The sequence below is a fragment of the Brachyhypopomus gauderio genome, chromosome 8 (genome assembly GCF_052324685.1).
Source record: "Brachyhypopomus gauderio isolate BG-103 chromosome 8, BGAUD_0.2, whole genome shotgun sequence".
Classification (NCBI taxonomy): domain Eukaryota; kingdom Metazoa; phylum Chordata; class Actinopteri; order Gymnotiformes; family Hypopomidae; genus Brachyhypopomus; species Brachyhypopomus gauderio.
In genome coordinates, this window is record NC_135218.1 from 11342016 (window position 1) to 11368336 (window position 26321).

At 38.8% G+C, this 26321-nt stretch overlaps 1 protein-coding gene and 1 long non-coding RNA gene across 5 annotated transcripts in view; one reads left to right on the forward strand and one right to left on the reverse strand.

The window, feature by feature from the left end:
• LOC143521484 (kelch-like protein 10) overlaps nucleotides 1–17143 on the reverse strand; it is a 23101-nt gene extending 5958 nt beyond the window's left edge. Inside the window, exons 1-4 of the mRNA XM_077014396.1 lie at nucleotides 17031–17143; nucleotides 1159–1648; nucleotides 640–1053; nucleotides 334–531 (exon numbers count right to left, since the gene is read on the reverse strand). Of these exons, the coding sequence (XP_076870511.1) occupies nucleotides 334–531; nucleotides 640–1053; nucleotides 1159–1648; nucleotides 17031–17104 (1176 nt within the window). The 5' untranslated portion in view covers nucleotides 17105–17143. The remainder of the gene's footprint in view (nucleotides 1–333; nucleotides 532–639; nucleotides 1054–1158; nucleotides 1649–17030) is intronic.
• Nucleotides 11319–25714, forward strand: LOC143521489 (uncharacterized). 4 transcript variants are annotated; one of them, XR_013132769.1, is made up of 10 exons: nucleotides 11319–11340; nucleotides 12724–12749; nucleotides 13914–13968; nucleotides 15706–21457; nucleotides 21602–21717; nucleotides 22196–22287; nucleotides 22910–23980; nucleotides 24063–24269; nucleotides 24379–24564; nucleotides 24666–25713. It is a non-coding gene; the product is annotated as an uncharacterized LOC143521489 (long non-coding RNA). The 4 variants fall into 4 exon arrangements; XR_013132766.1 differs by having other exon boundaries at nucleotides 21574–21717; nucleotides 22910–24269; nucleotides 24666–25714; XR_013132765.1 differs by having other exon boundaries at nucleotides 22910–24269.
• Nucleotides 25715–26321: the final 607 nt, after the last annotated feature.

Sequence of the window (26321 nt, forward strand, 5' to 3'; positions counted from 1 at the left end):
TCACAATAGGAGTCAACGGCGACGTACCGTCCATTATATATACGGTCACTGGCCAAAATGCATTCGACACCCCCCCCGTAACCGGCCCCTACAGTGATAAAAATAAAATGTGGCCCGTCATCATTTCTATTTGAGTACCCTTGCTCTAGTGTATAGTGGGGAATAAACTCAAGTATGTATTTGAGCATCTGTATGCAGGCATTTCTCAGCTCACTGGTTTGGTAGCACTGAAATTGGTTGTGTGTGTGTGTGTGTGTGTGTGTGTGTGTGTGTGTGTGTGTGTGTGTGTGTGTGTGTGTGTGTGTGTGTGTGTGTGTGTGTGTGTGTTGCCACCTTGCCATGCAGTGTGGTAGCATTAGCTTTACTGCGCAATTCAATCATGGGTGCAATCATGCTCCACTGGTTTGTTGTCGGGTTGTAGCGCTCTGCCGTGTTGAGGTCTACATAGCCATCAAAGCCGCCCATGGCGTAGATGCAGTCGTTTAGCACGGCCACGGCGAGGCAGCTACGTCTATAATGCATGGGTCCGACCTGTAACACACACACACCATAAACAACACATACACATCAACCTAACAAACACACACAAACACTAAAAACACACACAACAATCTTGCCCACATGTACACTGTTACTGACCTCATGCCAAGTCTTTGCCACGGGGTCAAACTTTCTTACACTGCTGAAATAATCATCAAGATCTGCTCCTCCCACAATGTACACAAATCCATTCAAATATGCTGCTCCGTAAGAGGTTCGTGGACTCTCTCCCTCCACTTTTACATTCACCCATCTATCTGCCCTTGTGTCATAAGCCCCAATGGTAATGTTGGGACTATCAACACCCCAACTACCTATAGCAAATAGGATGGTGTAGGGCAGGCGTGGGCGGGACAGAGGGTTTCTTAGGGTAGATGGTTCACTTTTGTCGACACTGTTGATCCAGGCGTTCACCGCATTGATGACTGGTTTACAGTCCTCACTGTCTTTCACTAAAGCATTGCCCTGTACATTGTTCGTGAAGTACTCCGATTCCATCAGTGCCATTCTCACCTGGATAAAAAAATACTTGCCTTGAAAACTATTACCATTCTTATTTCATTTTATAATGACGGTGGAGACATGTAGGACATTATGCCAGCAATGCCTCTTTCAGACCTTTGACAACAAAGCAGCGATGTATCCCTTCCTTTGCTGAGGCGCATGGCTGACCCAGCGCAGGACGGCCTCAAACACCACCTCTTCCTTTTTGATGTTGAGGTCGTCCTTCTCAATGATGCCACACAGCTGGGTCAGCGGCACCTCCAGGAACTCTTCTGACACACGTGCGACCTCTTCAAAGTGGTGGAGGATGAACAGGTGGGCTTTCTGTCGCAGGTCCGGGCACCAGTAAGTGTCAGCCAGTTTATAGATGCCTATGCAGTTCTCCACACCCAGCTGAGCTTCTAGGAACTGGCAGCAGGCACGTACGAGGCCCGAGACTAAGAACTGGTCTGCAGCTGCTAGCAGCTCCTCCACATTGTCTTCATTTATGGGCACTGAGAGTGTGTAGGCATAATCAACGATCAGCTGCATCATTTGTGGGGAGACGCCAGGGATGTTGTAGACACGCTTCTCTGGAGGGCTCCAGCCACCGGTGAACAGTGTCCTGTGGAGGAAGGATACAGGTCACCCTTAAGTGTTTGAGTTTGTAATTTGATGCCTTTGGAATAAAAAAAATGTAATCTATTTATTTATTATTCTTATGTTCTGGATCATGAAGTGGGCTCTGGGGGAAATGTAGCCTCACAGGTTCACTGTGATCATAATAAAACTTCAAAAAAAATAAGCTGTAAAACAAGCGGCGATTGGCGGGTTCACACAAAAAAAGCCACAAAAGCCCAAAGGGTCTTTTAGACCAACAAGTGATATGAAGCTACTTCAGTCCAAAAAATGGACAGATAAAGTAATTTGCAAAAAATTATTCAACTGGGGCAATAAAGGCCCAAAAGATCAAAACAAAATGTCATGGCAAAATGATTCAGATCATAGAAGTTAATCAAATGCTGTGATTAGCTTTGTATGTGTGTGTTTGTGTGTTTTTTCATGTATGCAGTAAGGGCTTCTTGAGGCTTTTTTGGTTGGATTGAGCAAAGGAATACAGCTGAAGTAGAATTTTGTTTCTAGGCCATACAGTGAGGAAGACATTAAACAAAATGATTCAGACCATACAACTAAATCAAATGCTGAGATTAGGTTAAAAGCACTGACACACTGACCCAGGGGCCTAGTCAAATAAATATACCTTTGGCTGAATTTGTCAGAAGTTGTGAACATAGCAGCAGGAGAGCTCTTGTTAATGCCCCACATGTAAACCCCACTCTTTAACCCTTGTCATTTAGCTGACAAAATCTGTCACATGTGAATCTCAAACAAACCAAAGAGTGATGGCTTACTATACAATAAAATAACACAAATATTCTTATCTTTGCCTGTTCATGATGTTCTCATCCCTACTCTGACATGTTCTCACTGTTGTGCCCATAGTAGGGAGGCCACTAGGAATGTGTATCTAACAAGACTTTGATGATAAGTAAAGCATGCAGTTATATAGAGGTTGTGTGTGAAATGTGAATTACATATCTCTGTCCTCTCATGTCATTTCAGGATGTATAGAGGGCACGAGTTGAGAGTGTGGATGGAAAAATGAAGCTAAATATCAGTTAGTGTGTTGGAAATGGCTAGAGAAATGTATATATGTAGCATATAGGAAGTCCTGTGTGAGGGTGTGTGGAAAAAAGAAGCTAAATATCTGTATATTAGTCACTGGGTAATTGATAGTAATGGCTAGAATGAGTGTGTATGTGAAACCTATAGGCCAGAGAGGCCTTTGTTTTTGTGAGTGCATGTGAAGGAGAGAGAGGGGGAGGGAGAGCCCAAGGGTTGTAAAGTGTTAGAAGCGTGGGGGAGTGGAGGAGGGGGGCAGCGTGTGTGAGAATGGCAAACGTGCGTGTCTTATTCAACTGAGGCAATAAAGGCCCAAAAGATCAAAACAAAATGTATTGGCAAAATGATTCAGATCATAGAAGTTAATCAAATGCTGTGATTAGCTTTGTATGTGTGTGTGTGTTTTTTCATGTATGCAGTAAGGGCTTCTTGAGGCTTTTTTGGTTGGCTTGAGCAAAGGAATACAGCTGAAGTACAATTTTGTTTCTAGGCCATACAGTGTGGAAGATATTAGCAAAATGATTCAGACAATACAACTAAATCAAATGCTGAGATTAGGTTAAAAGTACTGACACACTGACCCAGGGGCCTAGTCAAATAAATATACCTTTGGCTGAATTTGACTGATGTTGTGAACATAGCAGCAGGAGAGCTCTGGTTAATGCCCCACATGTAAACACCACTCTTTAACCCTTTTCATTTAGCTGACAAAATATGTCACATGTGATTCTCAAACAAACCAGAGTGATGGGTTACTATACAATAAAATAACACAAATATTCTTATCTTTGCCTGTTCATGATGTTCTCATCCCTACTCTGACATGTTCTCACTGTTGTGCCCATAGTAGGGAGGCCACTAGGAATGTGTATCTAACAAGACTTTGATGATAAGTAAAGCATGCAGTTATATAGAGGTTGTGTGTGAAATGTGAATTACATATCTCTGTCCTCTCTTATGTCATTTCAGGATGTATAGAGGGCATGAGTTGAGAGTGTGGATGGAAAAATGAAGCTAAATATCAGTTAGTGTGTTGGAAATGGCAAGAGAAATGTATATATGAAGCATATAGGAAGTCCTGTGTGAGGGTGTGTGGGGAAAAAAAGAAGCTAAATATCTGTATATTAGTCACTGGGTAATTGGTAGTAATGGCTAGAATTAGTGTGTATGTAAAATCTATAGGCCAGAGAGGCCTTTGTTTGTGTGAGTGCATGTGAAAGAGAGAGAGGGGGAGGGAGAGCCCAAGGGTTGTAAAATGTTAGAAGGATGGGGGAGTGGAGGAGGGGGGCAGCGTGTGTGAGAACGTGCGTGTCTTAGCAGCTGTCTATGCCTCCCTGCACTGGTCAGTATGGAAAATGAAAATATTCACTGTAGAGCCGTTTGCAGGCGGATTTGGCTCAAACTTGGCACACTTCACCACAATGGTCATGTGAATGTGGATGTCAGTTTTCATAACAATCAGACATACTATGGCGTAGTTATTGAACTGTGAATTTGATGTGTTACGATGGTAGCATTGTGATGTATATGAAAAATATTAATTTGTGAAAACCTTAGGATTTTCTTGCTAATCTTAGCATTTCAGAGTCTGCTGAGTATTACAAGGTGTGATTTAAAGGTGATGGAGTTAAAATGCTAGGACTAGTATGAAAATGACAAGTTATATATATTTGATAATAGTGAAAAAGTGGTACATTTTTGCAAAGCACATGTAATTCGAAAGTTGCTAGGAATTCTGCATACAATCATATGAGTGCAAGCATTTCTTGATAAGTGAAAATATGTAGGAAAAATTCTGGATTTTCTAGTATAGCGCCACCTAGTGGTGCAATTCCCTTCTAACATGAGTATGTCTTAGAGGGTGTGTACATGAACATACCATGTCAGTTTCATGTGTATGTACCTATGGTAAGTCTGTCAAATGGCCAATTAATTAAAATTAAAATTAATTGGCTTATGGCGGCCATGTTTTTTGAGTGATGAGGTCATCATTGTGTGCCTTGATACCACTTGGGCCCCTGATGACGTCTGTAAAGTTTGGGCTTGATGTGACTAATGGTTTCTGAGAAACAAATTTCCCCATGTTATAGCGCCCCCTATTGGACAATCGTGGCCAGCTTTGACCTGTGACCTCTGAGTCATGTGCCCTAACAACTGATAAATTTTCATGAAGATTGGTCAAAGCATTGCTGAGATATAGCTGCTGAAGTAAATTTAGCCACGCCTCAGAGCTATTGATTGACATGTGACAGTCAGACTGTATACCAATGTCACAGTTTTGTTGATATTCATTGACAAAGAGATTCTTGTGAATATTTTGACACCAAGATTGTAGTGATCAGATAAAAAACCAGGGACTAGTATAAAAAAATAGGTTTTGCATATTATGCAAATTAGCAAAAAATCTAAGTAGGCGGAGCTTAATGGTTGTATATGAATAGTCCTATTGAATTTTGCCAAGGAATCCATAAAAAGTGGAATTTTGTTTCTATGACTTACGGATTGGGAGATATGGACCAAACGACAAAATGGTGTGCTATAGCGCCACCATCAGGCCAATGTGGGTCTCTGTACTTGAGTCTGGTCCTTGGACCATACATTATCAATTTGCCAAGTTTGGTGTTTCTAGGCCTTACGGTCTAGGCTGCACAATGCGTTTTAGGTCAAAAAATGGGCAAAAGAATAATAATAATAAGAAGAAGAAGAAGAAAGAAAAATCCTAACAATTACAATAGGGTTCCCACACTATGTGTGTGAACCCTAAATAGCCGCAAGCGGCAATTGGCGGGTTCACACACGAATAGGCCACTTGGCTTCAATAGGCAATAGACCCAATAGGTCCTTTAGACCCAAAAGAAGCTGTTTGAGTGGAAAAAATGCACAAATAAATCAATGTGCAAAAACATTTTCAATTGGGGCACTAAAGGCCCAAAAGGATCAAAATAATGTGTATTGGCAAAATGATTCAAATCACAGAACTAAATCACATGCTGAGATCAGCTTTGTGTGTGTGTTTGTGTGGTATTTCATGTGAGAAATAGTTTTCAGTCCGTTCCGTCGTTTGGCCACTAGATGGAGCCCAAGTACTACCATACTGATATCTCATTAATCTCAGTAATGCAATATGACATTTTGGTGAATTAAAAGGTTCATTTCTGGTCAGGCAGTGCACTTTTTGTTATAAGATGCAATTGCAATGTTATATAACTTATTGATCTGGATCATACAAGACCAATTACTTGTCTGTATTCTGCATAACAAGATTGCAGCATGAGTTTTTATGTTTTCTTAGGTTTTTGGGTACTGTAGCGCCCCCGACAGGCCAATTTGAACCAAACTTGGCATACCTCAGAAGGACTTCAGGATATAAAAGCCTTTCAAATTGGGAATTGATTGCATACATGGTGTATGAGTTATAGCAATATAGGTCATATATGGCATGGCCACAATGATATAATGGGAAAATGGACCAATCAGAAAAATAAAAATCCAACATTTTTTTACTCAGTTTTTACCTACAGAGTCTACTGATTATGCTCATAGCAATTTTTTCATAATTGGATCAAATTCCTATGACTAGTTTGTAAATAGCTATTTTCAAACAATAGATGAATGTGACAAAAGTATGCATTTTTTAATAGGACTTGTAATTGCAAAGTTGTCAGGTCTACTGCAAGGAATAAAACGAAACAAGTAGCATGTTCCTAAGTGAAAATTTGGAGGAGTTATGCATGATTTTCACAAATAGCGCCACCTTGTGGCCAAATGTTTCAAAACTGCACAGCATGACACATAGTCCTGAGATATGCACAGTGTTAAGGTTTCATGTTGTTTGGCCAATGGTAAGTCTGTCAAATGGCCAAATAATTCAAATAAAAATTAATTGGCTCATGGCGGCCATGTTTTTTGAGTGATGATGTCATCATTGTGTGTCTTGATATCACTTTGGCCCCTGATGATGCCTGTAAAGTTTTGGCTTGATGTGACTAATGGTTTCTGAGATACAGTTTTTCCCATGTTATAGCGCCCCCTATTGGACAATCGTGGCCAGCTTTGACGTATGACCTCGTAGTCATATGCCCTAACAACGGTTAAAATTTTATGAAGATCGGTCAAAGCGTTGCTGAGATATGGCTGTTTAAGTAAATTTGGCCACGCCTTGGAGCTATTGATTGACATGTGACAACCAGACTGTATGCAAATCTCAAAATGTTTTTAAGCAACTTTGATAATGAGACTCTCCTGAATATTTTGACACCAAGGTTGTGGTGATCTGATGAAAAACCAGGGACTAGTATAAAAAAGTAGGTTTTGCATATTATGCAAATTAGCAAAAAATCTAAGTAGGCGGAGCTTAATGGTTCAAATTTATTTTTTATTTGCCTTGACCCAAGGAATCCATCAGAAGTGGAATTTTGTTTCTAGGCCCTACGGTTTGGGAGATAAGGACCAAAACGCAAAATGGTGCGCTATAGCGCCACCATCAGGCCAATGTGGGTCTCTGTGCTTTAGCACGGTCTCGCAAAGAGACTACACCAGTCTGCCAAGTTTGGTGTCTCTGGGCCTTACGGTCTAGGCTGCAGTATGCGTTTTATGCGGAGAAAAATAATAATAAATATAGCCGCAAGCGGCAATTGGCGGGTTCACACACGAATAGGCCTCTTGGCCTCAATAGGCAGAGGCCCAAAAGGTCCTTTAGACCCTAAATGTGAAAAAAAGCTGTTTGAGTGGAAAAAAATGCACAAATAAATCAATGTGCAAAAAAAGGTTCAATTGGGGCACTTAAGGCCCAAAAGGATCAAAATAATGTGTATTGGGAAATTGAGTCAGATCACAGAACTTAATCACATGCTGAGATCAGCTTTGTGTGTGTTTGTGTGGTGTTTGATGTAATAGTTTTCAGTCAGTTCCGGAATATGGCCACTAGATGGAGGCCAAGTACTACCATACTGATATCTCATTAATCTCAGTAATGCAATATGACATTTTGGTGAATTAAAAGGTTCGTTTCTGGTCAGGCTGTGTACTTTATGTAAAAAAAAAGATTCAGTTGAGGCACTAAAGGCCCAAAAGGATCAAAATAATGTGTATTGGCAAAATGATTCAGATCACAGAACTAAATCACTTGCTGAGATCAGCTTTGTGTGTGTTTGTGTGGTATTTCATGTGAGCAATAGTTTTCAGTCAGAATATGGGCACTAGATGGAGGCTAAGTACTACCATACTGATATCTCATTAATCTCAGTAATGAAATAGGACATTTTGGTGAATTAAAAGGTTCATTTCTGGTCAGGCTGTGTACTTTATGTAAAAAAAAAAGATTCAGTTGAGGCACTAAAGGCCCAAAAGGATCAAAATAATGTGTATTGGCAAAATGATTCAGATCACAGAACTAAATCACATGCTGAGATCAGCTTTGTGTGTGTTTGTGTGGTATTTCATGTGAGCAATAGTTTTCAGTCAGTTTCGGTGTTTGGCCACTAGATGGAGCCCAAGTACTATCATACTGATAACTCATTAATCTCAGTAATGCAATGACATTTTGGTGAATTAAAAGGTTCATTTCTGGTCAGGCAGTGCACTTTTTGTTATGAGATGTAATTGCAATGTTATAGATCTCATTGAGCTGAATCATACAAGGCCAATTACTTGTCTGTATTATGCATAACAAGATTGCAGCATGCGTTTTTATGATTTTATAGGTTTTTGGGTACTGTAGCGCCCCCGACAGTTTGAACCAAACTTGGTATACCTCACAAAGACCTCAGGCTATAAATGGTTTTTTGAGTGATGATGTCATCATTGTGTGTCTTGATATCACTTGGGCCCCTGATGATGCCTGTAAAGTTTTGGCTTGATGTGACTAATGGTTTCTGAGAAACAGTTTTTCCCATGTTATAGCGCCCCCTATTGGACAATCGTGGCCAGCTTTGACCTGTTACCTCTGAGTCATTTGCCCTAACAACTGATAAATTTTCATGAAGATTGGTCAAAGCGTTGCTGAGATACAGCTTCTTAAGTAAATTTGGCCACTCCTCTGAGCTATTGATTGACATGTGACAACCAGACTGTATGGAAATGTCGAAATGTTTGATGATGAGATTCTTGTGAATATTTTGACACCAAAATCGTATAAAAAAGTAGTTTTGCTTATTATGCAAATTAGCAAAAAATCTAAGTGGGCGGTTCTTGAGGCTTTTTCGTTTGGCTTGAGCCAAGGAATGCAACTGAAGTGGAATTTTATTTCTAGGACCTACAGTGTGGGAGATATGGACCAAAAGAAGAAGAAACAACCTAACAATTACAATAGGTTTCCCACACTATGTGTGTGAACCCTAATAATAAGAAAAATTTCAGCAATTACAATATGTTTCCCACGTATTGTGTGGTGGTTGACGGGGGGATGTTTGTGTGAGTGGCAGCGTGTGTGGGAGACTGAGGCTCTGTGTCACTCCCTGCTGAACCTGTGACTGAGATGCAAACAGTTGAGTAAGCATGTGTGTGCCTGTGCTTGTGCACGTGTGTGTTTGTGTCGTCACTGGGTAGGTATGGCTAGGGCAATGTGTATTTGAAACCCATAGGTAGGCCAGTACATGTGTGTGTGCATGTGTAATAGACTGAGAGAGATAGGCTTGGTGTGATTGAGAGTGTTCATGAATTAGGGCTGTATATGTGAATGTGTGTGTTTGTGTTTGCGTATAATGGGCAATATTATGCCTTAACATACTATGTGAGTTGCATGTGAATTGAAATATGAACAGCTTGAGAAATCTGTACACTCCAGTGCACTGATGATTTCTGCATTCACGTGGACTTTCTTTCATCGTAAGACACTATGAAGCACTACAGGACTCACACAATGCTTGAAAAATACTGCAATTAATGGGCCACTTGTTATGCACATTTGCACCTCTACCATGACATTTGTTGCACAGATTGGCTACTGGTGTTTAGTTGTCTTCTCATACCACATACAGAAGCACTATCATAGTGCCTACGACTTCTCAGGAATGACAACTAAGTAGATGACTATGCTTGTCGTAATCATAATTATTAGTTATTTCTTGTAGGACTACATTGTTTAACATGCTGTATATATCCTTCACACAGCTCTTATTGATTGTCAGTTGTTTATCTTTGTAAACCAAAACAAACCCATCACTCATCATTTCATCTTTAATAAAAATATTTGCCAATCATCTACTCGTGTACATTGTGACTTTCACTCAGTTTGCATATATAAACCACTTGGCCTTTGACTGCACGTGTGTGTGTGTGTGTGTGTGTGTGTGCGTGCGTTAAGTGGTTAAGTGCTCAGCAACCTCTAGATGGAAGAGTAAAAGGGAAAGGCTACATATTGCTTTTCCTCACCTAGTTGAGCTCTGAAATCAAGCCCTCCCCAAAACTGGGCAGAGCTGTGGGCTGAGGAGTCAGACTCACCCTGGCATTCGCTGTTTAGACTTTCACTACACAGCAGTGAGTGTGTGTATAATGGGCAGTGTCAGTTGTCACAGTGAACTCACATGTCTGACAAGACAGGAGTGTGCCTGTGACGTTTGGTGTGAGTACATGAAAGCATTCATGAGCTAGAGCTGTATTTGTTTGCCTAGGAAGGCATGTGTGTGTGTGATAGAGAGAGTGTGTGAGTGTTATCAAAAACAAACTAAATGTTAGTTTGTGCATGTGATTGTTAGTCCCTGAAGTATGGATAAGAATGGCTAGGGCAGTGTAATTATGGGGCAGTTGCAATATAAAATATATATGTCATGAAGAGGTTTTAGGAGTGTCAGTTGTCACAGACAACTCACATGTCTGATGATGGTGTATGTAGTGTATGTGCTGAACCTATGACTGAGATGCGTAAGCATGTATGTAATCACTGGGTAGGTATGTGTGTGCATGTATAATAAAGAGAGAGAGAGAGAGAGAGAGAGAGAGAGAGAGAGAGAGATAGGTTTGTTGTGATTATGTGAAAGTGTTCATGAGTAAGGGCTGTATGTGAATGTGTGTCTGTGTGTGTATAATGGGCAGTGTTAGTTGTCACAGTGAGCATGTCTGACATAATATGGTGGAGTGTGTAATACAGAGAGAGATAAGAGGGAGAAAAGACCATGTGTAGTGAGTACTGTAGGTAGATCTGTGAGTGTTTATGCTATATGTGATACGTTTTGATTAGAATGCTTGAAGTGGATTTCTTAATGAGAAGTCTAGACAATAGGCCTATGAGGCAGTAAAAAACATGAGTAAATAATAATAAAAAAAAACAGAATTTATCAACATGCTGACAAATACTTATTTTGGTTTGTCATGGTGTTCTTGTGGTAGTCAAGTATAATAAAGAAAGTGAGTGCATGTTTACTTAAGTTACAGGGCTGTGTGTGTGCGTTTTTGAGGCCATGGGACATGAAAACCACACAAGACATTTACTTCTAAATATTTGATTTTCAGAATCATAAATATTAGGATCACAACAAATGTGATGGCGTTAAAAGACTGACTAATGTGGACTTAAAGTCATTGTGGTTGTTGAAGGGTGTCTGCTGCCCGTGTATCCTGTTCTGGTCGATGGCCCCGCCCCAGAATGTTCCCTAGCACGTGCGATCAGGTTCTTTCGTTCATTCTGCTCTTGTTGAGGTAAGATGTGCTTTGGTCTCTTAAGTAGTGTAAGACAATTGTCTAAAATGTGCTGTTTTTTAATATGCTGGGTTAATGTTCTTGTTTGTGATAAAGTTACTTGTGTGTACGTAAAGTTTAGTGAGGGAGATAATGAGATAAATTAAGAATAAAAGTATGTTATAATGTAATTAGCGCGTGTGCTAGTTCAATGCTATCATGCTGTTTGCGCTTAGCATGCTAGTCCGATTAGACAAATGTCAGAAATGTGTTGTTTTTGACGTCGGATTTTTGCTCTAGATTGTTTGGTTAATTGTGTTTAGATGGACGTTTTAGTGTATGAGATGGCAAATGAGCTAAATAAAGGATTAAAGTATGTTATAACGTGGTTAGTGCGTTCGCTAGTACAACGCTAGCATGTTCCGTGCGTATGCTAGCGGGACGTTTTTGTGCTGTTGTAGTTGTCCAGAGTGCCATCAGTTTTCATTTATATTGCCTAGTTCTTTCATGAAAACGAGTTATTTGATGTTACATATATTTGCAGTGTACATGTATGAGCAAGTATACATGCATTGTACATGTATGAGTAAGAGCGGTTTTGTAGTTGCTCTAAGATGGCGTGCGGGTCTTGTGCCTGTAATGGCGGCGCCCAGTGCAGCTGACCACGAGGGCGCTGGCTGAGTAGGCGTGGTTGTAGATGTAGTGAAGTAGTAGCACTTGCATGTACTGATTTATAACTGTACAATCGGGCGATTCGTGTATATGGTTTAATGTAGCCCAGATAATGGTGTATTTGGGTAAATGAAGCGTCTGCTGGGTCGAGTGTTGCTATGCATGTTTTGTGCTCGTTGGAAAACCTGGTCACGCACAGGTTTTAATTTTTTTAGTCAAAATAATGGACTATGAGTATGTTATGTATATAATTTTTTACGTTGTGTATAAAAATGTACGTGCTTGCAGAGGCAATTTGTGCTTTTTATACTAGTCTGAATGTGAATGTTTTTTTGTGTCGGTGGTTTGTCAGCACCAAAATGTATGTGAAATATGAATAGACGTCTATCACATTGCAAATGTAAATGGAGTTATTGCATTTGAATTTTGAGCTCAAAGTAGCTTGTATGTGTGGAACATGCGTGTTAGGCTACATTTTCATTTAAATATTGACACAGAAAAGCTTCCATACTTACATACACTAGCCCAAAAACTTGATAAGTATGGTGCTTTAGTGACGCTGTATAACTGTAGCCTTAAGTAGAATATAAAGATTCTAAGTGTCCAATTAATGATTCATGTTGTTATAGCAGCTTTTTAAAATTATACATATGAATTCTTTTAACCCATTAATGTTTACTAACTGTTACAAATGTGTTCTGTCTATTTTCTATGAATTGCCTGTTGGTGAAGGAGAATTGTGCTGGAACACATTAAAGGTATGTTTGAAGGGTATCGTGTATGAGCAGTGGTTGAACTGGTATACTTTTATAAAACGGTGCACACAATGAATGGTGAGAGTAGTTGATGTGCTGCAGAATAATTGTTCATTTATGATGAGTATCTGTAGTGATATGTAAACACTTGGAAGCAATAATGTAAAATGTATAGAAGAGAACTCAGAAACTGCAGCTCCAACTTCTCAAAGTCCTGTTCAATGTGTACCCTGTCTTAATTGTGCTTTGATGTTTGAAACTTGATTAGGTACAGTAAGTTAACCTGCTTATTGCCTAGACTAAATTTATACTCCTATTTGGAACAGAGTAAACTGCAGTGTAGCGGATGTCTTGAAGTAGTCTTCATTGTATTCTGTGTTGAGGACAATTTGATGCATTCTCACAGTTTAATTGGCTCATGAATATTCTGTCCAATAGTTTAAAGATTATGCAGCAGTAATTACATTAATGCAGTGAATGTGTAGTATTTGCGCTAGAAATATTTAATGCATGCTATAAAATAGCCCATCAAATGGTAATACACTTGTGAGTATGTGCAACAGGTATCACATGTGCTGCTGATTACATGATACTGATCAACTTTGAAAGATGTGAAATGTGCTGTTGGTGTGACAATTAAGACACAAGAATAATAACACACACACACACACAACGCCTGCTGGTTGAAGATGCCACACACACGCGATAATCTTGGAGCATTGCCTGCTGGATGAAGATGCCACACACAACGCCTGCTGGATGAAGATGCCACACACACATGCATTTTAGCTGTGGAGTTGATTTTGTGTTGAGTGGTGTATACAAAATTATTATATAGTATTATTAATTTAACAACCTGTGTTGAAATTGATGCTTAGAAGTTAGAATGGACTAATATTTTAATTATTTTCACATTTTCATTTTAAAATTAACATAGATACACTTCCATACCATACTTATATACACTAGCCAAATAACTTGATAAGTATGGGGCTTTAGTAATGCTGTATAACTGTAGCCTTAAGTAGAATAGAAAGATTCTAAGTGTTTGTCCAATTGATGTTTCATGTCGTTATAGCAGCTTTTTAAAATTATACATATGAATTTTTTAACCCCTTAATGTTTACTAACTGTTACAAATGTGTTTTGTCTATTTTGTATGAATAGCTTGTTGGTGAAGGAGAATTGTGGTGAAGGAGAATTGTGCTGGAACACATTAAAGGTACGTTTGAAGTGTATCGTGTATGAGCAGTGGTTGAATTGGTATACCTATAAAACGGTGCACACAATGAATGGTGAGGGTAGTTGATGTGCTGCAGAATAATTGTTCATTTATGATGAGTATCTGTAGTGATATGTAAACACTTGGAAGCAATAATGTAAAATGTATAGAAGAGAACTCAGAAACCGCAGCTCCAACTTCTCAAAGTCCTGTTCAATGTGCTTTCTTAATTGTGCTTTGATGTTTGAAATTTTTCATCACATTAATGCAGTGAATGTGTAGTTTTTGTGCTAGATATATTTAATGCATGCTATAAAATAGCCCATCAAATGGTAATACAGTTGTGAGTATGTGCAACAGGTATCACATGTGCTGCTGATTACATGATACTGATCAACTTTGAAAGATGTGAAATGTGCTGTTGGTGTGACAATTAAGACACAAGAATAACACACACACACACACACACAACGCCTGCTGGTTGAGGATGCCACTCAACGCCTGCTGGTTGAGGATGCCACTCAACGCCTGCTGGTTGAGGATGCCACTCAACGCCTGCTGGTTGAGGATGCCACTCAACGCCTGCTGGTTGAGGATGCCACTCAACGCCTGCTGGTTGAGGATGCCACTCAACGCCTGCTGGTTGAGGATGCCACTCAACGCCTGCTAGATGATGTGCCACACACACAAGATTAATCTTGGAGCAATGCCTGCTGTATGAAGATGACACACACACATATGCATTTTAGCTGTGAAGTTGATTTAGTGTTGAGTGGTGGTATACAAAATTATTATATAGTGAGTAAACATGGTTGAGTTTAGTGTCCAGTTGAGTAAGTGCACAAATGATGAGCTGAACAATGTATTATTAATTTAACTACTATTGAAATTAATGCTTAGAAGTTAGCATGGGCAGGATAACATTCTGAACACCCAGCAACATTTTCATAATACAAATTCTGTTTCACAATGCATTTATGTGGTAATGTTTTAATTGCTAAAGTGGAACCAAATGGAATGTTTTTGTTTAACTTGTCTGTTAGACTAACTACGCTATTGGAACAAAGACATTTAATGTGTTAAATTGTTTATTTATATATACACTAAGTGATTAGTGCTTAGCACAAGTAGAGTATATGAAACAGCTGTTACACAGGTGCTGCTGACATCAAGCTCCTGAATCAGATGATGAATGAATGTTGGCGTTCCAAGGAAGAAGCAAGAATGTCCTGTTGAAGCAAAGCCTGCTGAACACATCTCACACACACAATACATTTTTAAACTGTTGAGCTGAAAGTATTTAGTGATGTACATATTTGCAACTTAAGCTTGTCTGATCAAGTATTCTGATGTGGTTATTTGTTTTAAAGCTGTACAGCATTTAAATGAGCAGTAAAGCGTGGTTTTGCTCATTGTATTCTGAAAAATGTACATTAGTGGAAATGGTCCCTTGAATCAAGTCCCTTGATTATAAAGTAATGCTTAGTTTGTATAACATGGTGTTAGGAAGGCATTTACTTCACAGTAATTTCTATATGCAATACTGTAACAATGTATGCAAGTAAGAAATTAGTCATGAATACACCTGTCACAAATACAATGTCTGTTCTGATTTTTTTTACTTTTTTTTTTTTTGATTTGATATGTGCTGTTTGTATTAAGTAATATTGATTGATTAGTATGTCATGTTGGGATAGACATCATAGGTTTTGACTGGTTGTGTGTTTGTATTTTCAGATGCCTCGCACAAAAGCTTCGCTGAGGTCGGCTGCAGCCAGGAGGAGGATTACGGAGCGGCTTGTGGCTCAGACTGACGGGGTTCTGGCTTTTTCCCCTGACAAAAAGGTCCTGACTGAGACTGTTCCTGTGAGCCACAGCTGTCCTGCAGACCAGATCTCGTCTCTGACTGACGGGGTTATGCCTTCATCCCTTGACAAAAAAGGTCTGACTGACACGGGAGTGCTCCTGAAGAGCACTCCTCAAAGCCATTTACAAACTCAAGCTGCCAAATACTTGCCAAATACCTTGCCAAATACCTTGCCAAATACCTTGCCAAATAACTTGCCAAATACAATTGCCAAATACTTGCCAAATACCTTACCAGATACAAGTGCCAAATACTTGCCAAATGCCTTACCAGATACAAGCTGCAAAACTGATTCTGATGAATGTGTACATGTGGATATGCTCAGAGGTTCTTTTCATCAAGCTCATCCAAAGTTTGGCATAAACAGTAACAAACAATGTGTTGCAAATAGTATTACTGCCATCATGACTAACAAAGTGAAAAATGTGCTTTCTTGGACAATCAGAGACCTTGATGATGTTCTGCTGAATGGTGACAGATTCTACAGCAATATAAGAGATGCCGGCAAAATTCATGATCCATTGGGCTATTTATATGTTACAGATGTGCCTACAGAATACACTGTGTGTGGATATGACTTTTCAATAAATTTTCATGATGAAATGTTTACTGGGAAGTTTGGTGTCACTGAATATGGACCGTTACAAAACGTTCTTATGTCACATGATGAGGCAATCCGAAGAGTGTTTATGCAATGTGAAGCATGTTTGTTTACTGTTAAAGAGAATACATGTGCTATCATTAAACAAGACTCCTGGTATGTGCTGATTGACTCTCATTCACGAAGCGAAAACGGTGCACGTATTGATTCAGGCAAGAGTTTGGCTGCTTTTTATGCTGACATGGAATCATTACTTAACCACGTTATGATACTTGGTCTTTCACTGAAAGCTGAAGGAGCACAATTTGAAGTTACTGGCGTTGTTGTGAACATAACTGGCAGAAGCACAGCGGAAGAGAAAACACAAGGTGGTTTGTCTGTCACTACACACCGAGAGCTCTACAGCAGTGTGCTAAAACGAAATCGTAACACAAATGAAAATGAAACTAAGAAAGGTGACGCATTTGACCGTTCACAACCCTGTAGCAAAGCAAACGTGCAAAGTAAACGCAAAGCAGCTGAAAACAATTCCGAGGTGAAAACGGTACCCGAACTGCATGTTGGTAAACGAATGAAGCATGTAAACAACCTTACCGATGTATCTGTGAGAAATGACAGTGACGTGCTGATTGGCGACACACAACGTGAACGCTTTCAGTTTTGTCCATTGACAGTGAAACAGCAGAAGACGTTATGTTTAAGGCAAAACGTTGTGTACATCGAACATGCTCGTAGCGACCAAATCATACCAGTACCGATGGGTGATCCTTGTGAAACAAAAACTATCATTGGTGACGGTAACTGTTTATTCAGATCACTGGCATTTGCAATTAGCGGAAGTGAGAAAGAACACAGAAAAATACGACGTGCTGTAACTACACAAATGGAGAGAAATGAATCTAAGTACATTAACTGTCTTCGACAAGGGTTTTCATCTGTTGCAAATTATCTTGCTACTTCCCGAATGAAATACGTGGGAACCTGGGCTACTGAAGTAGAAATACAAGCTGCAGCCGATCTTTTTTTTACAAATATATTTACATTCACTAGAAATGCGTGGCTAAAATATTCATCGTGCAACAGTTGCGACCAAGATGCGGGAATATACCTCAAACATTGTAGCGAGTCTCATTATGAAGTAGTGACGTGTGTTAAAGTTCCTGATGGACAGACCTGTGCTGCACTGTGTTTACAGAGATGTGACAGCAGAAAATCAGAAACAAAGTCCAGTCGCTCTGAACTTGAGAAACGGAGAATCAAATATGGAACAAGCCAGGAGGAAAAGATTCAGAGAACACTGAAACGATACCGTGAAAATGAAATATACAGAGATAGTGTCAAAACACGTAGCAGTGTTGAATACGCAACGAATTTGCAACATAAAGAACGGAATAAACAGTTAAGCATAAACAAATATGCGACGGATATGGAACACAGAGGAAACGTTAAACAAGCAAGTGTAAACAAATATGCGACGGATATGGAACACAGAGGAAAAGTTAAACAAGCAAGTGTAAACAAATATGCGACGGATATGGAACACAGTGGAAAAGTTAAACAAGCAAGTGTAAACAAATATGCCACTGATATGGAACACAGGGAACATGTGAAACAATTCAGTATTAATAAATATTCTACAAATGAACATCACAGAGAGACTATAAAAAGACAGAGTTTTGAAGCTTATCATAACGATCCAGAATATCAAACGGCTAAGAAACAGAGGAGTTTTGAAGCTTATCATCATGATCCTCAACATCAAGCAGCTAAGAAACAACTTGGTATTGAGAGGTATAAAACAGACATCTGCTATGCTAACGTTACTAAAAACAGAAGTAAAGAAAGAAAGAACACAGAAAAAAGGAAACACAAAGATATTAACTATGTGACTGAAAACTTCAGAGAGAAAATAAGTACTGGTCCTGAATATGTGTGCTCAGTATGCCATCGACTATTGTTTAAGAATCAAGTAATCAAATGCAGAAAAGATACATATCTCAATAAAGCCCAGGAGGTTGTTTCCATAGCAGAGAGATGTATTACTGACACATACTTACATCAATGTAATCATGCTTGTGTTCATAAGTGTAACATTCAAACTGGCTCTGCTGGATCACTGTGGATTTGCTACACATGTCACAGAAAGATTCTTAATGGGAAAATGCCAGAAGAAAGTGTTATGAACAATCTTGCACTAGAACCAATTCCACCTGAACTACACAATCTAAACTCACTTGAACAACATCTGATTGGGATGAATATTCCGTTCATGAGACTTGTGTCTTTACCAAAAGGTGGACAGAATGGTGTTCATGGACCTGTTGTGTGTGTTCCATCTAACATTGCAGATGTAACTGAAGTGCTACCAAGAACAGAAAATGTTGATTTGATGATTCGCATAAAACTAAAGAGGAAATTGACTTACAAGGGGCACTATGAGTACAAATTTGTTAATACAGAAAAAATAAAGGATGCATTATTGTACCTCAAACAACATAATGACTTTTACAGAGATGTGACATTTAATAATGACTGGGTCAATCCACTAAATAAAACTGAACATGAAACACAAGAGCCTGATGACACATGTACACAGCATGTTGATGAGGAGAACAATGATGAGAATAATGAATCTGAAGATGTGGATATAGATGAAACCTTGCACGACAGACAACAGCACGGTATGTTCATGGATACCTGTTTACAACCTGTTGATATTGCACAAGAGGTTTTGGATCAGCACTTTGATGGCATAATGTCTGTGGCACCTGCAGAAGGTAATAATCCTGTAAGGCTCTTGAACGATCATTCAAATGAGGCAAAGTGTTTTCCAGTTCTATTTCCAAATGGTACGGGTACTTTTCATGACCACAGAAAAGAGAAACTTACACTGAGCAGATACTTGAACACCAGAATACTCAACGCAGACGGACGTTTTGCAAAGAACTTGGATTACATTTTTTATGGTCAATATTTGTCAGAGTTAAATCAGATTGTGTCAAATGTGTCTATTGCATTGAGAAAAGGACATGATACACGCAACAAACCTGTGATTACATCAGAAATGTTGACTAACAGAGAAGCCTTGCAGAACATTTTCAATTTTGATGAAGGGTATAAATTCTTAAGACCTATTCGTGGTACACCCCCTTTCTGGCAAAGTGTTCAAAAAGACCTGTTTGCAATGGTGCGACAACTGGGTATTCCCACATGGTTTTGCTCATTTTCATCTGCTGATCTGCGTTGGCCAGAATTATTGCAAACTATTCTCAAACAAGAGGGGAGAGAAACTTCTACTGATGATCTAGACTGGTCAGAAAGATGTGCTCTATTAAAAACTAACCCTGTCACAGCAGCCAGGATGTTTGAACATCGATTCCACTGTTTCCTTAAAGATGTGATTATGTCTGAAGCACAACCGATTGGCGAAATTGTTGATTACTTTTACAGAGTTGAATTTCAACAGCGTGGCTCACCTCACACTCACTGCTTGTTTTGGGTCAAAGATGCACCTCAAGTGGACAAAAATGATGATGATGAAGTTGTGTCATTTGTAGATCACTATGTGACATGTGAAATGCCATCGGAGGATGACAAAGAAATGCATGACATTGTTTCCAGTGTACAACAACACAGCAAAAGACATTCAAAATCATGCAGAAAAAAGAAAACAACTTGTCGTTTTAATTTTCCACGCCCACCGAGTAGCAGAACATTTATAACAAGGCGTAAAACTGACAATCCTGAAAAAGATGCTAAAGAGAAAGATGAGAATTATGTGGAATCAGCCAAAGGTAATAACATGCCTTCAATGGAAAAAGATGTAGCAGAGGCTATCATGAAAAAAGTAAAAGATGCGTTATTGAATACAGATGTTATCTTTGATTCTACTGAGGAGTTATTTGCTTCGCTTGGTATAAGTCAAGAGATATTTGAAGCTGCTTACATCAGAGTGTCTCGAAAAACTACTTTTGTCCTAAAGAGAAAACCAGGTGACATATGGGTAAACCAATACAACAGAGATCTTATACGTTGTTGGAATGCAAATATGGACATTCAGTTTGTAGTTGATGCATATTCCTGCATTGTGTATATAATCTCTTACATTTCCAAAGCTGAGAGAGAGATGGGATTGCTTTTGTCACGTACTCAAAAAGAAGCCACAGAACAAGGTAACCTTGACGCTAAACATGCTTTACGGAAACTCGGAAGTGTATTTTTACACAATCGTGAAGTTTCAGCTCAGGAAAGTGTGTACCGACTTACTAACATGAAACTGAAAGAAGCCTCTCGCAAAGTGCAATTTATTCCTACTGGTGATAACGTAGTGAGAATGAGTCTTCCACTTCACGTAATACAAACGCGAGCTGAATATGACAATGATGATAATCAAAACATATGGATGAACAGCATTACAGACAGATACAGATATAGACCAAAAACGGACGAATTTTCCCAGATGTGTTTAGCCAGTTTTGCATCGGAGTACAGAATATTGTCAAAATCTGAAAGTTCAGCTCGTGATGCCATAAAGTTGGAGAAAAGCTTAGGATTCATAAGGAAACGGACACGAACAGATTCTGCTGTTGTGCGATACGCTCGCTTTTCACCCACAAAACATCCAGAGAAGCATTATCAAAGTATTTTGCAATTGTTTTTGCCTCATTATTTGGATTGTCAACTCAAGCCACCAACTTTCAACACTTATGAGGATTTTTATAAGACTGGGTTTATCAAATATTCTGATGAAGAAGTCCAATCAGTCAAAACAATAGTAGACTTAAATATGTCATATTTCGAGAAAGATGCTGACACAATAGACGAAGCCGAGGAACAGTTAAAAAGAAACGGTCCAGTTGAAGATGCTTGGGCGGAAATATGTCCAGAGAACGAACGTGAACGTTTAGAATGTCTTCACAGAAAAGAAAATCCTACTGATGAAACAGAGCAAAATATTTCTGCTGCTGACATACCTGATTTATTACCAACTGAACCACGCTGTGCTATAGGAAAAGAGAAAGGTATGCGAAAAGAGGAAGCAATGTATGTGCTTCGTTCACTAAACAAACAACAGTCTGAAATATTTTACAAAATTCGACATTGGTGTTTAGAAAAGACACTTGCTAAAAACCCGCAGCCATTTCATGTGTTTATATCTGGTCCAGGTGGTGTTGGAAAATCCATGTTAATCAAAGCAATATACTACGAATCATGTCGCATCCTGTCCCGATTGTCAGATAATCCAGATGAGACGCATGTGTTAATAACAGCTCCAACTGGTGTAAGTGCATTTAACATTGACGCTGCAACAATACACAACTGTTTCTCTATATCACCAGAGGTAACGCTGCCTTATCAACCGCTCGGAGATGAAAAGATAAATTCACTGAGAGCTAAATTGGGAAATCTACAAATTGTCATTATTGATGAAATCTCAATGGTTGATCACAAACTCTTATCGTATATTCATGGCAGATTGAGACAAATTAAACAACAAGGAGATTATTCTGCTTTTGGAAATGTGTCTATAATTGCAGTTGGTGATTTTTATCAACTTTCTCCTGTGAAAGGAAAGTCTCTATACACTGAGCCTAAAGGTGTAAATCTATGGCAGAACCACTTTGCATTGGTTGAGCTCTCGCGAATCATGAGACAAAAAAACATGGAGTTTGCTCAGTTACTGAGTCGTTTAAGGAAACACAAAAGACAAGATAATTTGTCAGAACATGATGTGAATATGTTGAAATTATGTGAAACAGGTGGTGAAAGTGATGAACTGGACAGTACTGCTCTGTATATTTATGCAACAAATGCTGAAGTGGATGATCACAATGCAAACATGTTGAAGAAGGTATGTGCAGACATTACTATCATTCATGCACAGGACTTTGAAAAGGTTGCAAAAACAGGTCGGCTGGAAAAAATGCATGGACATCATGTTCATACTACCCACACGTCTTTACCAGAATCTCTTCACATCGCTGTAAATGCTCATATTATGCTTCTTAAAAACATTGATGTGGCAGACGGACTTGTAAACGGTGCATTTGGTACAGTTGCTGAAGTGTGTTTTGATTCTGAAGATGACTTTCCAGCCAAAATATATGTCACATTTGAAAATGAAAGAATAGGAAATAAATTAAGAGCAAAACATCCTTGTTTAAAACCAGGATTTGAAAAAGCCACTCCTATTTTCCCTGAAGAAGAAAGAGTGACAAAAAGTGGTGGAATGCGACGTCAGTTTCCCCTGAAATTAGCTTGGGCTTGCACTGTTCACAAAGTACAAGGTCTTACTGTGGAAAAAGCTGTTGTGTCACTAAAAAAGATATTTGCAGCAGGACAAGCATATGTGGCCTTGAGTCGTGTAACATCTTTGGAAGGGCTTAAGATAAAAGATTTCAAAGAGAGTGCTATTTATGCAAAAGAAGACATTGAACAGTCATTACATAACATGCCTTTATTTATTGAACCAGTGACAGAGCTGCCACCTCCCTCTGGGTCATACAAGATTCTTCTGCACAATGTTGAAGGACTAACATGCCATGTGGAAGACCTGAGACATGATACGAGGTACATGGAAGCTGACATTATTTGTGTGACAGAAACTTGGTTACAACCAAATGATTGCAACATTGATATTGAATTATCTGAATTTGCATTCTATAGTAAACCCAGATGTTTTTCATATGACACTAGTCAGGTGATGTTTGCTGACTTGAAGGATCGACAACATGGTGGTGTTGGTGTGTATTATAAACGACATACTGGTTGTAGTATTGTTGATTTACCATGCATTAACATTGAATGCCTGCAGTTCATCCTACCTCAGCTGAATACAACAGTGGCAGTTCTGTACAGACCTCCTTCCTACAATCTGGTAATGTTTCAAAATAACCTGATACACTTGATTTCTCATATTGACAGATTCCCAGGAAGAAAAGTGATCATGGGAGATTTCAATGAAAATCTTTTTGTAACAAGGACAGTCAGTAATACTATGCAACTCCATGGCTTTACTCAGGTTATAAGAGAACCAACAACTGAATATGGCACTTTGATTGATCATGTATATATCAAAGATGTTTCTGCAGAAGATGTCAGTGTTTCTGTTATGCCAACATATTTCAGTTTTCATGAATGTGTTGTACTGAACTGTTTTCATTAATCTTCAATTTCAGGTACTTAACGTTTGCTGACGGTTTGCTGACATTTTACTGACAATTTGGTGACACTTTGAACTAAAACTTTTGATTAAGTCAGGCACAACTTGAAGCGTCCACGATGTGGGGGGTGGGGGATACAGGGGGTAAACTATCTGGACGGCCTCTTGTGGGAACAGACTAAGGAGCTGAGAGTGCCCTATTAACTGGTTCACAGCATTTTATTTTATTGTATGTATTATTTATTTTATTTTTTTATTTTATTATGAAATATAAAGGTATTCATATAAAATACAGGCCAAATGTTTAACAAAGCAAAACAGTTCTCAAATCATCTGTTAAAGGACTGTTGACAAATATCATACTTCAGGACTGAATCCACAGGTAATACAGTTTCCAACAAGCAATAAACATGGACATTTAACTTCACATCTAATCCTGCACAAACCAAAATTCCTGATTAAAGGCTGGAGCTATTGGTCAAAGAGTGGTCAGCGCTGCCTACATCTCTGGGAACCTGGTGTCATACAGGAAAGCCAGGAATGTCCTTCTAAAGGCCAGGGACAAGTTGCAGTCAACTATCAAGGATGTGACATCAAGCACATATGGAATCACTTGCATGCTATCACAGATTACAGAGATGGACAGATTTGGTATCTGCTGCGTTCACCAGGTAAGATGTTCTATTGTAATTTGGAGACAAACATATCTTTATGTAAAGTTAAACTACCATTGTACTGTGACAGGTGCACATTAACCATGTCTGTGTCTGATGTGCTCAGATCTTTATGGAGGGTTCCCTTACACAAGGCATGTGGTCTTGATGGCATCAATGGTTCATCAGTGTGCACTGTAGGACCATGTTACAGTCATCTACCAATGATGTCACATCTAGCACATGTGGATTGGCATACACTCTATCACAGAATTAAAAGGTGGACAGGTCTGTGATAAATGTGTTGCTGCAGGTATGCTAAACATATTTCATATTCCTTTACAGGTCAGACAAACACCTTCACTCTAACTGTCACAGCTGCACCTTAACTATCTCTCCATTTGATGTGCTCAGATGATTCTTCAGGAGAATTCAGTCACACAAGTCCTTCCTACCTGAGGCTCAACTTCCATATTGGAGGGACTGTGACTACTAGCTGGGCCGCCCAATGGAGGATGGGTTCCCTTTTGAGTCTTGGTCCTCCCAAGGTTTCTTCCTAATCCTGCCAAGGGAGTTTTTCCTTGCCACTGTCGCCCCTGGCTTGCTCATTAGGGATATGGACCCATGCGCTTGTAAAGCTGCTTGCATACTGCACATAGAGATATATAGATGTCTACACATATTGTGATTACTAACTACAGGTCTGCTTTGAACTCAATAATGACAAAATTTAAATTTACCGTGGACTGTATTATTATCTAATGTTTCTTTTATTTGCTGTGAACCAGTACAGGGCACCTCAGCTCCTTAGTGAGGGATTATTACAATAGTTATACTATACATTATCATTAATTTTTTTAAATTATATTTATCTAGATCAATATTTTTAAAGAAATGGTCTCAAATAAACAGACTGAATGTCACAGTCCTGCCTCCCTCCTGTCAATCATGTCTTCTGTGTTTGTGTCTTTTATTTTGAAATTCCTAGTTGTCTGACTTCACTCCCCTGCCTTGTTTTCTGCCCCTCGTTATTGCTTTCTGGTGTGTCTTGTTAAGTCCCTTCTTTGGTCAGTGTATTTAAGTCTTGTGTTTAGTCTCTTATGTGGTCTGTTATTGTAAGTACCACTTGCTGGTATGTTATTTGGTATCTTGGTCTTTTGTGTCTATAATACTAGTCTGTGTGTACTCCTTGTATTTTACATTCTCTGTTAGATGTACTTTGTGTGATTTTGCTTGTTGTCTTTCCTTTTCTTTAGCCTTGCCCACCCAGTTATTTCTGTTAGTGTTTGGTTCATATGTTAGGTGTTTGATTATTCTTGGTGTATGTTCTGTGTGCGGTGTATATGTATTCGTTTTGGTATTAAATCATTGGTCAGTCCGCACTTGCATTCAGCCTTCTCTCCTAGTTGTTACACTGAACATGAAAAGATTTGCATTGTGTTGATTGTCAGTTATAAATAAAATACATTATGTTTATAAAGAGGTTCTCTTGTGTTATTATATTGACAATTTGCACTGGTCTCAAATAGAGCCCAAATATGAAAATGTTTGTCAATATATAATATTCTGACAATTTTATGCAAATGAAGGGATAAGTCTAAAAACTATATGCGCATTTCAAATTTTGTCTCACAGCTCCATCTACTGGCCAAATAATTTGCAACTTTTGACAGTTATTGCATGAAAGAGGTTTGTATACCTTTTGGTAAATATGTGCAGTGTAGTTAGTGTCACATGTTATCAGTGATGAATATAAATTTTTAACAAAGCTGTTAGGACAGATTTGCACATTTTAATAATAATAATCTTTATTTGTATAGCACCTTTCATACATACATGTAACTCAAAGTGCTTTACAGTATAAATAAAAGAAACATTAAAAGGAGATAGGACAAAAGGAAAATGTTAAAAGAAATTAAAGATAAAAATATTAAAATAACAAAAAGTAAATAAGATGATGTAAAGTAAATAAGATAAAACTATTAAGATAGAGTTTCTTAACTAAAAGCGGATCTAAACAGGAATGTTTTGAGACTGCTCTTAAAACTATGCAGGGATGAAATGCTTCTG